Here is a 12,988-nt window from a genome sequence, read left to right on the forward strand (position 1 = left end):
CAACACTGCACTCACCTTTTCCATTAGATACGTAGCAGAAGAGAGCCTTTTTACTATGAATGTGTTCCACATCATCAGAGCAATACCTAGAACAATCGCAAGCTTGTAAACTCCGAAGGAACAGAAAAGAGATCTTACTAGCAATGGCGTGAAAAGCCAAAGTTTCTCTAAGTCAGGGAGGGCAGTTAAAAAAAAGATGAACAAAACAAGAAGGAACTGTAAGTTATCCTCTTTGCTTTATACTTGGTACTTTAGATTTCAGATTTCTCAGGGGGAGACTACCTTGGTGATGAAATAACAGTCAGAAATGCGATGAACCATTGATTAGAATTATTATGTAAACTGGGTTAAACGTTGTAGGTAGAACAAACTTTGGTGCTAAGCAAGGTTTAAGACTAGTTGTTTACGCATAGAGTGCACCTTATTTGTACACATAAGCAGTCTACAAAAAAGGCAACTGTCATCACATTCACTAAAATAGTATCAAGTATCAATAAATCAATCAAAAATCAAGAGTATCAAGAAATGCATGAAGAGTAATTGCAAGAAGCATGTGTCACTAAAATACAAGAAAAAATAGTTTCAGAGCAATTTTATTTTAAATGGTTTTAAACACATTAAAACTTTAATCTCACCAACTTATTTTCATGGTTCTGATGGAAACAGTGTTTCAACATGAAAAACAAAAGCTTGAATGTCAGCAGTTGGGGATTGGGGGTTTTTTTTGGTTTGTTTAGGGTTTATTTAGAAAAAATGGCTATCACTACCTATGAACTGTATACATTTACACTAGTTGAACACAGTCGTTTATTCTGTTGTTTTACAATTTCAGCAAAGATACTTACCATGCTGAACGTGAGCGTTAACAATGCATCTTAGATGATCTATGGACCTAATGAGAAAACATGCTTCCTTATGTAAAACAAAAAAGTAAAAGAGCAAGTTAATAGATTATTCAAAACTTGGTATAAATGTAAACTATTGATTCTTAAAGGGCCCAGGCAGATTAGTTTAAAGCTACTATTTTTTGACAGTTACAAAACTTGTAAGTTATTCTGATATTTCAATCTTTTCTGCTGTTATGTGACAAACATACGCACGCATGGCAAAGTAACAAACACACTGTGATTTCAGCACCATTTTCATGGCTTTGTTTTAGTATATGTTCTGCTAACATACTCCTCGCTGAAAGGTACCTCCACTGACTACAGTCACTTTTCAAATACAAAATCCATTTGTGCTAGGAAGATTAATTTTTACTCCATTTCATAATGATAGAGTACGTTTTTCACAATCTCAAAGGAACCTTCTATTCTATAGCAAGGTGTTATGCTGCAGAAATCTAAGGAGTGCTAATTTCAATTTTATCATCATCAGAACTTTGGACAACGTTCTCCAATATTAGAGAAGCTACAGGACAGCAGTGGAAGAAAGAAATTTTTCTTTCTTTCTCCTATGACAATTCCAAGCAATGGCCAGGGAATCTAAGAATATTCAAGAAATCCTTCTTTCTTCTTTAAATGGAATGGATTCTAGTTTAACAAATCTAGTATTCTGTGGTCTGTTTTAACATACCTAGAAAAGAAGAAAGGTTCATCACTATTTTTGCAGTACTTAAACTGTTTTGTACTTGCCCAAGATACAGTCAAAACCCTTCTTCACACTGCTTATTTTAATGCAGTTTCCACATTTACAGTTTTGAGAATCTGGTAGCTTAGGAACTTACAGTCCTGTATGTCACCTTCGTGAGGTGCCATTCAGCCGCAGGTCCTGCATTCATTTTCTCAAATCAGCTTCTGCTTGCCACTTATCACAAACAAACGGTAACTAGTATGCCTTCAAAATCAGTCTTCTTAACGAAAGGTGCAACGGCTTCTGTTAAGCCGGTCTTAACCATTACTCCCCGCAAATTAAATTTTTTTACCTCTGGGTCCTTATTCCACTGCACCACATATTCCCAACAGCAGTGTGCATGGAGTACATCCACTTCAAGACTACATGGAAACTGCTGATATGCTAGTTGCAGCAGCTCTAGAAAAAGAAAATCTAAAGTCACAGGACAGACCTCTTCCCACTCTGGTTTCTGCCACTTCACAATAGTAGCAACTAAAACATCTCTGCAGGCATTTAGAATTTGAAAAATTTGTGTTATTTCCTTACCTAGGATTGTTTCCAAGCCTGCATCTTCTTCTGGTTCCTCAAAAAAGATAGGGGTATGCATTTCTACAGATTCATCAGTACGATCCATATTGGTTTTGTGCTGGGCCAAATTCAGTACAAGAGGGCTGAAGCCTTGCTTAAAAACCCACTTTGCTACAGTGTCAGCAATACCTCCTAGGCCATTTTAAAACAGAAAGAAAAAAAAAAAAAGTATGAGGTATAGTCAATGTATCCCACAAGATTTATGATTCAGAATCAAAGGACAAGAGAAGAGATACAAGTTTTAACTACTACCATTAATTACATAATAACTCTACCAATTAGAAAACTTCCTATTCAAGTGATCAGACATTTACAATACAGTCTTCACAGTAATACCCTTTTACAACTTTAAAGCGGTATTCTATGTGGTTTGCATTGGTTTTTAAATTAAGAAAAGTAACGAGCAGAACCATTTCCTGCGCAGTGTATATCATTAAGTAGGTAAGGGTGGCTCGGAAGTCTACCAGAAACACAATCACCCGTCTTTCCAAGAGAAAAAAAAATGTACCTTTCCCAGCCTCAAGCAACTTCTTCACGGAAAGCCTGCCCAAAGGCTCAGTCTGCAGTGACGACACTCTTTTTGTCCTTCTGCTCACTTTGCTATGCAGTAGTGTTTGAAGTATCAGACAATCCTCTAACTGTTTCAGCAAAAGTTTCCAATACTCAGTATCAAGGGAAAGTGCTTCCCAGGACTCCGTGTCCGAACCTACAATTATTTGGGAAAACTAACAGAACATACAAACTGGTTTAGGGCTGTTCAATTAAAGTAGCACAGTTTTGTTTAAAAAAAAAGGGATAGTGTTAAAATTGAAAGCTATATCCCAAGAGCTACTGCATTTTAAAGAATAATTTAGTTCAAAGTATGTACATCAACTACTATGCAACGACAAATCAATATCCCACATTGCTCACAAGATGCACAGATTCTTAAATAGAAGCCTAAGGAAATAAAGGACCTGAAAAGTCATCTAATAGTCCCATTTTTAAGTTCATATTTAGTTGAGAAGTGTGTTAGAATCCCTTCAAAACGATTTAATTTTAAATCCTTCACTATATACACATTAATCCACCTACATTTCAATTACCTACCATATTAAAAAATACGTATCATGCACCCAGAAACACTGGATCATACCACATGGCAGTTCTGTGCATTGTGTTGCTAATTCCCACATTTATCAGCAAATGCCCTGCCAGAAAGCCCAAGAATCTTTCTAGTAGGGTGTAGACCAGATTTTTAGCTTTGTGCACCAAGGCAGTAAACTCTAGAGTTCTCAGAAGCCTGGCTATTAAGATTTCTAGGCTTTAGGACAAAGGAGGGGGGGGGGGGGGGCGGGGCAGCAGAATAAATGGCTTTAGAGGAGGGAATTTTTGAGGGAAATAAAAGTTCTTCCTTTATTCTTTTAAGAGCAGAAGAGAAGGTGATACAGGAGAGAGCCCATGGGTAAAGCATAGTATGTTGCAACATACCAACAATCCTATTTGGGCAACGCTGACTATTTTAATATACAGAATTGCAATAGTTAATTGCAATAAAATACTAAAACACTTCCCAGTAATCTAGTTACAATTTATAAGGCAGTCTACTTACAAGACTGAACATCACCTAAACTCCATCTAATTTGTTCAGTCAAGTAGAAAAACACACATATGCCTAGTGCTATGTAGGAATGGAATAACCTTTTCCATCTTGAACTGCAATGCTGCTTGCAGTTTCACAGTCTCAATCACAGCTTTGTAAAGAACATACTTATTACCGAGAGAACCAAACACCCATCGCCTTAAGAAAACATAGTAACATAAGTGTTAAGAAAATTCACCAGCGTATTTAAAAAAAAATATTGAAAACTATGTTAAAACAGGTTTAACATCCAAAGTTCAGCGGACTTCTCAAATTCACGTGGGAACTGTGTAGACTTTAAGCTTGTCAACATCATTTGCTATCAAGACAAAAGCTCACTGTACAGTTCCCACGACATATATAAATATGTTTAGTAAACAATTATGATGTATCATTCATTCGCCTCAGCATGATATTCTTCAAATTCAAATACAAATTTTCAGGCTTACCGGATGGTGCATGCCTGTGCCCGTGTTGAGGATGTTATTTTGTTAAAGACAGCAATTTGCATGGAACTGACACAGTCAATAAAACAGAAGGGGGGCATCCAAAATGACTTACCTTTTTCTCTGTCACACTGTCAACGATCTGTGCAGTGACGGAATGTCCAACATGAGCAGACAACAAGGCAGCTGCGTTATTTTCAGACTGAACACAAGCCGTTCGCATTTGCTGCCACCAGGGAGAAATGGACTGAGTGTCCCAGGACTCGTCTATAGCCACTGGAGGGAAAGGGAGGGTGGGACACCCAACTTGCGTCACCAGGTGTTCAAACTAGTAAAGCAGCACTTGTATTAATACAGCTTTTATTAGAAGCAACTTCCAATTACTCTACATTATCTTCTTCTAGATATGTAGCATACAATTTCTAGATTATAAATTAAATTTAGAATAAAGAGCATAATGTGAATTACTCTGTCTCCAAGTTTCCTTTTTAGGAAACAGGCAACAGATCTAAATCACGCGGCAGCAAAACCTGCTGCGTGCTTACTAGATATAATGAATATTACAAAATGACACTTCACAATGCAGACAGCTCCTTTTGTGATTTCTAGATGCCACACATATTCAACGCCCTCAAGCCGTCTCTCTTCAGGCTGCCTCATGTTCAGCAAAACTAATTTATTCAGACAGCAGCAGTAGCTTAATCATGCTTCCAGTTTCAAGCCAACAGTGGTGCCCTGTGGTGAACTAGACGTAAAGGAACCTGGCACAGATATATCCACAGCACCCCTGTGTGAGGTGGGAGAATCAGTAATTATTCCTTACATAGCTTACCCCAAATAATGACAAGTTGACTTTATATAGCACCCCTGAAGTAAGAGAGATGTTCAATATACAAACGCTGCTAGAATAATGGTGTCTCAAAAAGTTACAGCAACTCAAAGGACTTCTGAGAGGCAGTCAGCACAAGGGGGGGGAGGAGGGGGCAGAACTATACACCCAAAAAAGGGAGGAAGGACAGTCACCTTCTGGTGCCAAATAAGAGCTGTGTCAGCTTAGTGGAGAGTGAAACTACACGGCATGAAGCAGCCTTTAATTGTAACGCTCTTCACATTTTGATTGCATTTTTGGTTAGTTGATCAATATGCAGCATGTAGCTGTTACGTAACTGGGGGGGGGGGGGGGGCGGGGCGGGGGGAGGAAACCCTAAATGGTAACACAGGCTGGTCAGAGTAGCAGATTTCTAATAATATCAGTTGTGTTTACATGTCCCAAATGCATATTTCACCTTTCATTTTGCTCAGAAGTGACAGCATAGTGTGAAGGCAACTGACAGAATCTGGTTTGTCTAGAATATCTTTTTCCTTGGAAAGCCATAAATTGAGAAGGAGTGACTGCAATAAAAAAGAAAAATAGAATATGGAATTAAAGCAATTGAATGAAACTGTAATATTGCAACATACCTAATACAAACACTTTCTTTCTCTAAAAAATTTTGTGGCAGAGAGCAGAAATGTTATACCCATGAACTCTTACTATATGAATATAAATATTGCATAAGACACCCTATGAAGACTTTGAAATGAAACAATACAACCTGTATCTTTCATTTAGAAAGATATCTTAGAAACACCCTCTTCTGAAGGCACAGCCAGCTAATACCAGTATGTTACCAATCTCAGCTTAGTAAAAGTTATTAATACTACCCCTGAAAATCCTAATACAAGCAAATAATACTGAACTATGTATTTCCACTGTAGTGGATGGAAGAAGAGTAGCAAAACACAAATTACATGCAGTTGAAAGACCAAGATGATTGTCTGAACACTACTAGCGATTCTGAAAAATTTATTTTTAATTCCTTTTAAACTTCCCTGCTTGCAAAAAGGAATTATAACAAATGTATCAGTGCCTGAAATTAACTACTCTCATAATTTTTGCTTCTTTGTAGAAGAAAACTTCAGCAAAATTTTAACACTTGTAGTCCTAAATGCATAATCTAGAAATTCCCACTAGAATATCCACATTTTCAACTAGATATTTTTTTTTGGCATCTCTTTAGTGGGAAATACAGATACAAATACCTAAAGAACTAAACATGGGGATATTTGAACACAGCATTAATCCAAAGATCAACATTCAGAATTTTTCCTTTCAATGTTTTGTTTTCAAAATACTACATCGAAGTTTTAAAGTATGTAATAAATATCTTACCAACAAGATCTGAGGGCTAAAACCTGCTGATTCCAATGCACGACACATTTCTTCTATGGAACTCTCCCCACACAAACACTTCCAGAAGAAAAAGCTGCCTGAAGCAAAAATTAGTCAACATTATGAACAACATAAAGCCACAGCCTCTTCCCGTACGCTTACACAGGAGATCATCTATTGATCAGGTCCCACTGAGTGCAACACGAAGGACCAAGTTACATCCAGGATGCCCTAATGGTTTACCCTTAGTGGAGAAGGTTCATTACAAAGGACACAAGTGTTCCTACCGCTAAAGGAGTCATATAGAAAATGAATTTATAACAAAACAAAGATTATTGTACTGCTTGGATGTCCTGGTTTCAGCTGGGGTAGATTTAATTTTCTTCCTCATAGCAGGTACGTGCTGTGTTTCGGATTTGGGATGGGAATAGTGTTGATAACACGCTGATGTTTTTGCTGCTGCTAAGCAGTGTTTACACCAAGTTCAGTGTTTACACTTAGTTCAGATTCTCACACCACTCCACCAGCGAGAAGGCTGGAGGAGCACAAGAAGCTGGGAGGGGACAGAGCAGGACAGCTGACCTGAACTAGCCAGAGGGATATTCCATACCATATGACATCATGCTCAGTATATAAACTGGGGGGAAAGCTGGCCAGGGGCCATTTCTCAGGAACTGGCTGGGCATCAGTTTGTGGGTATTGGCCAGTGGGTAGTAAGCAACTGCATTGTGCATCACTTGTTTTGAATATTCTAATTTTTTATCACTATCATTATTATTATTTTCCCTTCCTTGTCTATCCTATTAAACTATTTCAACCCATGAATTCTACTGGTTTTTTTTCGATTCTCTCTCCCATCCCACTGAGGGCCGGGGGGAGAGAGTGAAGAGCTGTGTGGTGTTTAGCTACCTGCCAGCTTAAACCATAACAGTCCTTTTTGGTGCCCAATATGGGGCACGATGGGTTGACATAACAGATCTGACCAGAGCGTGTTAAAACAAATTTGTTCTAAGCATTCATTATATTAGTTTAATAGTTGCTGGTCACAATGTTATTTATTTGCTCTCAAGAGTTGCATTATCTAACACCTTACTTACTGTACGTGTTCCCTGATGTGCTGTTTATCCCCTCTGGGGGCTGGGTTAAGGTTATTATTCTGTTGTACTTTGTAACACTGGCCTAAAAAATGGTAAAATTGCTGGTGGCACAACTGCTCTGGTATTTCTACTCAGCGTGACCATCATCTCTGCACTTCAGGAGCCATCTATTGGAAACGACCAATAATTACACCTTTTACTTTCCTCCACCTTTCCCATCTCCAGGCAAATTACAATAGCTCTTGAGAATTTTTAATATCTTCAGGATGCTTGAACCAGCACGTTTCTATTGCTGTGTCTCCTGAATGTGTTTCAGGTCTTGCTTTGGGTTAAACAGCTGTTTAAGAATACCACCCAGAGATCTGCATCGAGGCTGGACAGGTGAGAGTGGCGGGGGAGGGGGGGGTGTGATAGTGTGGGCAAGTGCTTAGGACAGTGGTCACCTCCAGTGTTTTGGAATTTCACTTCTGAGCAAGCACAGAATCCTGAACAACTAGTAAAATAGCTGGGAAGAAGTATGCTGTCACCCTGTCAATTCTGGAGAGACACAAATCACTGCCACACGGTGGGGGAGCCCTGCTCAACACAACCCACACCCTCAAGGGAAGAGGTGTCTGGATCTGACACCATGACAGGCTCCACAACTGCTCCAACCCTGGCAACAGGCACCGTGGCTACTCCAACCCCCGCTACAGGCACCATGGCTGAACCACGGTACTTCTATCCCCATTCTTAAAACTAAATATATTGTTATGGTAGAGAAAATGCAAATTCTAAGATTGCTTCAGAACAGCCCTTCATCTTCTTACAGACGAAAGCCAAACTTCTGCCTAACTTTTCAATCCCAATTCCTCTGAAAGTCTGACAATTACAGCTAAAATAAGCAGGAGGCTACAAAGCAACCACCATACAACACCTATGCACAGAATTCCGTGTTCACACCAAAATTTCCCTGGAAAAGAAACCTTCTGGAAAGACAGTGCTTTTGAGACAAATTTAGCTCAAGCTGCTTCCACTAGTTATTCTCCAAGATCCCCTCAAGGACAGTCTGGAACAGATCTGCAAACTATAGCAGACTACAGACAGTAACCCCATCATACAACCCAACAGACAGCCCACACGCTCTCCCCATCCATAATATTTCAGATCAACATTGTTCAAAGTTTCAGCTCAACAAATGTGGAATCCTTATTCTGTCACCTAATGGTCCTATGCTGCCTCTAGTCAGCTCCCCCATCTCTGAGGGTAAAGTCAGCCCAGAAACAGCAAAATACAGCTGCTCTGTGAAGTATCTAGTTATCGCTGTCCAACTTAGTGGCATTCATAAACAAATAAACAGTCGTAACATCACTTTAGGGTAGTTATATCCACAGTTATAGTCAACTTGTATTAATATCCATCTAGGTAGAGAGACCTATAACTAAAGGTGAGAGTCTGGAAGTAGCACTGTCACATACTACTTCAAGGTAAACCAGATTAAGGCTAGAATATTTATACCATCTTAGATTATAATCAGTCTTCAAGTTATATGACAAACAGTTTGGTAGCTCTTACCTAAAGCCACATACTCTCCATCTTCCATATTTTTCACATTAATCATGTCCTTTTCATATTCCAAATATTCTAAGAACATTTTCACAGACAGTGAGTCATCCTTCTCATCAACAGTACTTTGTGTGTTTTCTTTCTTGTAGTTCTCCAGTAAAGTTTCAAGCCTACGAAAATCTCTTTCTTCCAGTCGAAGCAGTTTAGCCAAGTCCTTAAAGGCAAAAGCCCAAAAAATCCACAAGTAAACAGATGTTTTGAAAAACACAGTAAAAACTACAGCAAAAGTCAGAAGAGGCAAAATATTTCATTTTGAATATTAAAGATGTCTTTAAAAAGTAAAGATTGAATAATCTCAAAAAAAAAAAAAAAACAAAAAAACCCACCAAAACCAAAAGAGGGCAGATTTAGATTAGGTATTGAGAAGAAATCCTTCACTGTGAGGGTGCTGAGACACTGGCACAGGTTGCCCAGAGCAGCTGTGGATGCCCCATCCCCAGGGGTGTTCAAGGCCAGGCTGGACAGGGCTTTGAGCAGCCTGGTCTGGTGGAAGGTGTCCCTGCCCAAGGCAAGGGGGTTGGAACTAGATGATCTTTAAGGTCCCTCCCAACCCAAGCAAACCGTTCTGTGATGATGATTATGAAAATCAGCTATTCATACAGCTCACAGGGAGACCTTGACTAGCTTCATATTTAAGGACTTCAAACAATGCATTTCCCACATTTAGATCCTGCCGATAACATAACAATCATCCATCGAGCAAACAAGCCTATGTAACACCACTCCACATGGCTTTTACAAATGTATAAGCAGTTCTACAAATTATTATCAAAAGCAAACCAAATTATGATGCTATAAAAGTAAGTATCAGAATTTGTTATTTCTACTGGTCCCAAAACACCCCTCCAAAACTAAACAAAGGTAAGAATATGCTTTGGATAAAGGACTGAACTGTCTCAACTCTGTGACTGCTAAAGAGTATTAGGTAGATGAATTACACAGCGGGGGAAAAAATAACATTATAAAACAATGACTTCACTAAAAGTTCCAAGCCACAAAAACATGTAACTTGCTTACCTACTTATTTTATCCAAGGCCTTGAAAACATATTTTTATGACCAAATCATTACTTGATTCTATAAGACAATTGCATTTTGAAGTTACTCACATTATCCGAGGGTGGAGTGTCTTGCTGTATGCTTTGGGAATTTAGTTTGCTAACTAGTTCATAAAGATGTAACAGCTTTAACTTGTTTGCGCAGAACTGCAGTAGTCCTTCATCCACACACTCAAGCTCTGAGAAAAAAATAAAACCTCATTTGAATTTGGATATACAGCCCGGAATAGTGAAACATACTTCACAGCTGCATTAAACTTCTCCTTTATTACAACTGCAGAGACTTACGTCTCTCAATGTAATTTTTTGATGCGCTGCTGCCTGCAATTACTACATTTAATTCACAGCAGTATAAAACAAGAATTATTTTTTCCGAGAAGTATTAGAGAAAGATATCAGGCTCATTTTTAAACTGAAGAAGGTTGACAATGTGGAACTGAACAAAAGACAAATCTATTCTAATTTCCTGGTTTAAGGCCAAACCAGAAATTGCCAAAAACTGAAATACATTGTCTCAAACATACTTTCTTTTATCAAGAATACCAGACTACAATATTTTATTCATTCTTACAGTATTTTAAGCATATTCCTCGCATCAGAAGAGAGCTTAATATCTACTGAAATTAATTCAGTTTCACCTCTGCAAGACACTGCCTTTTGTATTTCTACAATCTCAGTCGGAGATTTCATGTATCTATTGACATTCAAATTTCAGTAACAATTAAAACAATCAGAATGTAAGAAACTAACATCAACATAACGTTGACAGAATCTCTATGCCAACTTATTTATTTTAAAAGAAAGCATTTTAGAGATCCTGAGAGGCCCTTTCTATACAAAAGATATCTCTGAATATATCATCTTCAGCTGAAACAGCTTCTAAACATGATTTTCTCCCTACAAACCCTTAAATACTTTTGACACGTTGCTATTAAAAATCCTAAAAACAGAAAAGAAATGCACAGAGCTTGCCACACAGCCACTTGACCTTTTCTTTGCAACTACAGCATTCAGAGCCCAGCATCTCCTTCACGTTATCTTTTACCTACTAAGCACAAGTGGAAGGATGCGCCACTACTGTTCTGAAATTAGAAGCCAGAACATCAGTCAAGTTTCTCTTTCTTATGACTGTGAGGAGAGAATGTTATGTATGACAATAAGAGATTAAAGATTAAAAATACACGAACAGACCCCAGTAGGTATACAGTTCTGTCAATCTCTCTTCAGCGTAAAAGGCCACGTTTCCATTTCTCTTCAGTTTTTTAGGAGTTCCAATATAAATGGACAATGCTAGTGATTTAGAATGTCAGACCAAAATTAGGTAGAGAACTCACGTGTGAAGCTCTCAACCTCCTCTATCTGCTTCAAGAAAATGGTAACAGAAACCCCACCACTGATACAAGTGAAAGAAAGAGATCCTCTCAAGACTCTGAAACTACAAAAATATGTTGTCACGTTCTCACTGAGGCATGACAAGGGACACAGCCTTTCTAATTAACAAATGGCTTATTCAGGACTTCCACACAACAGTGGTAGGGATTTCTTGACTCCTATGGCTGAAGCCTCATCTAACAAGCTGAATTAAATCCAGTGATAACCAAAACAAAGAAAAAGCAGCTGCGCTGCTGAGAAGTCCCAACACATGCAAAGGAAGTGGGAGGCACCTTCTTCTCTGTTCCTCAGTCCCCAGCTGGGTCTCCCAAATGTGGTCACCTCAAGCACAAAGAAGGCTCTCGCAATTTTAAAAAGATCAAAGTGTCTAATTTCAAAGAAACAATCTTGCAGACTTTCAGCAACAAGATTTTGAATGGGAAATGACATTTCCTGACACTGGCTCCGAAATCTCTACTAACATATGAAATATAGCTTCAGCAAAGCTTCGCAAGAAAAGATACCAGGCATCTGGCCAGAGCTCACATCCTCAGTAATAAGGATTTTGTGCTTCCAGTACATTAAAATTCACAGATCCAAAGTACCATATACTTACTGCCTTCCTTGGAGAGAGAACAAACTAAAACATCTACAGACAGAAGTTTGTGAAAGCTTCTTTCTGAAGGAAACTTTTACTAGATTTAAGTACCAAGCCCGGTTGTTGGGGGTTTGGGTTTGTTTTTTAAAATATAATCACAAGTTACTAAGCACACAGCAAGCATAGCAAAGCATACTTACTAGCAAGCTATTTGCAGTCTGCATTTTAAAGAAATAAATAATGTAGAAGCAACATCCTATAGTTGCAAAACTAAGCAGACCAAGTCTAGTCTTATGGAAGAGAATAGTTCTACAATAGTCTTACAGCACTGCAGACAAGGTGCAAATGCCTCTCCATATTTACAAAATAAATATCCACTTACCCTGTTTATTTAAATTATCCATTAATGTCTGAGTGATGTTTGTGAGAGATGAAAGCGGCACACGTTCACTTGTCAGTATACTTTCCAGAGCCTGTTAAGCAGACGTTCAACAGAATTAAACATTTACTTAATTTCACTGTAAAAATATATAAGGTAAGCCAACAATAGCGCAACTTCAACAATGATTTTTCATCTATATTTTGTCTTCACATATACTTGTGGCATACTTTGATCCTACAGAAAGGTCTGCTCTCTTGTTATTACTTTGACTTTTAGCACAGAAGATGCCTTGGGGAAGTCACAAGTCAAAATTAATTCCAATTAATAAATGGTAAAGAAAAAAATTAAACCCACAAAACCCACATCAGAACAAAATAGCTCAATTATTTCCTCCAAG

At 38.3% G+C, this 12,988-nt stretch overlaps 1 protein-coding gene across 5 annotated transcripts in view; it reads right to left on the reverse strand.

The window, feature by feature from the left end:
• RAB3GAP2 (RAB3 GTPase activating non-catalytic protein subunit 2) overlaps positions 1 to 12,988 on the reverse strand; it is a 49,035-nt gene that overhangs the window by 8,470 nt on the left and 27,577 nt on the right. For all 5 annotated transcript variants that reach the window (XM_080408541.1, XM_080408540.1, XM_080408539.1 and 2 more), the window contains exons 18-28: positions 12,592 to 12,682; positions 10,292 to 10,419; positions 9,133 to 9,337; positions 6,482 to 6,579; positions 5,556 to 5,661; positions 4,385 to 4,545; positions 2,711 to 2,927; positions 2,161 to 2,334; positions 1,925 to 2,031; positions 846 to 912; positions 16 to 86 (exon numbers count right to left, since the gene is read on the reverse strand). In XM_080408541.1, coding sequence (XP_080264667.1) covers positions 16 to 86; positions 846 to 912; positions 1,925 to 2,031; positions 2,161 to 2,334; positions 2,711 to 2,927; positions 4,385 to 4,545; positions 5,556 to 5,661; positions 6,482 to 6,579; positions 9,133 to 9,337; positions 10,292 to 10,419; positions 12,592 to 12,682 — 1,425 coding nt within the window. The remainder of the gene's footprint in view (positions 1 to 15; positions 87 to 845; positions 913 to 1,924; positions 2,032 to 2,160; positions 2,335 to 2,710; positions 2,928 to 4,384; positions 4,546 to 5,555; positions 5,662 to 6,481; positions 6,580 to 9,132; positions 9,338 to 10,291; positions 10,420 to 12,591; positions 12,683 to 12,988) is intronic.

This window comes from Falco punctatus (assembly GCF_963210335.1).
Source record: "Falco punctatus genome assembly, chromosome: 12".
NCBI classification, from domain to species: Eukaryota; Metazoa; Chordata; class Aves; order Falconiformes; family Falconidae; genus Falco; species Falco punctatus.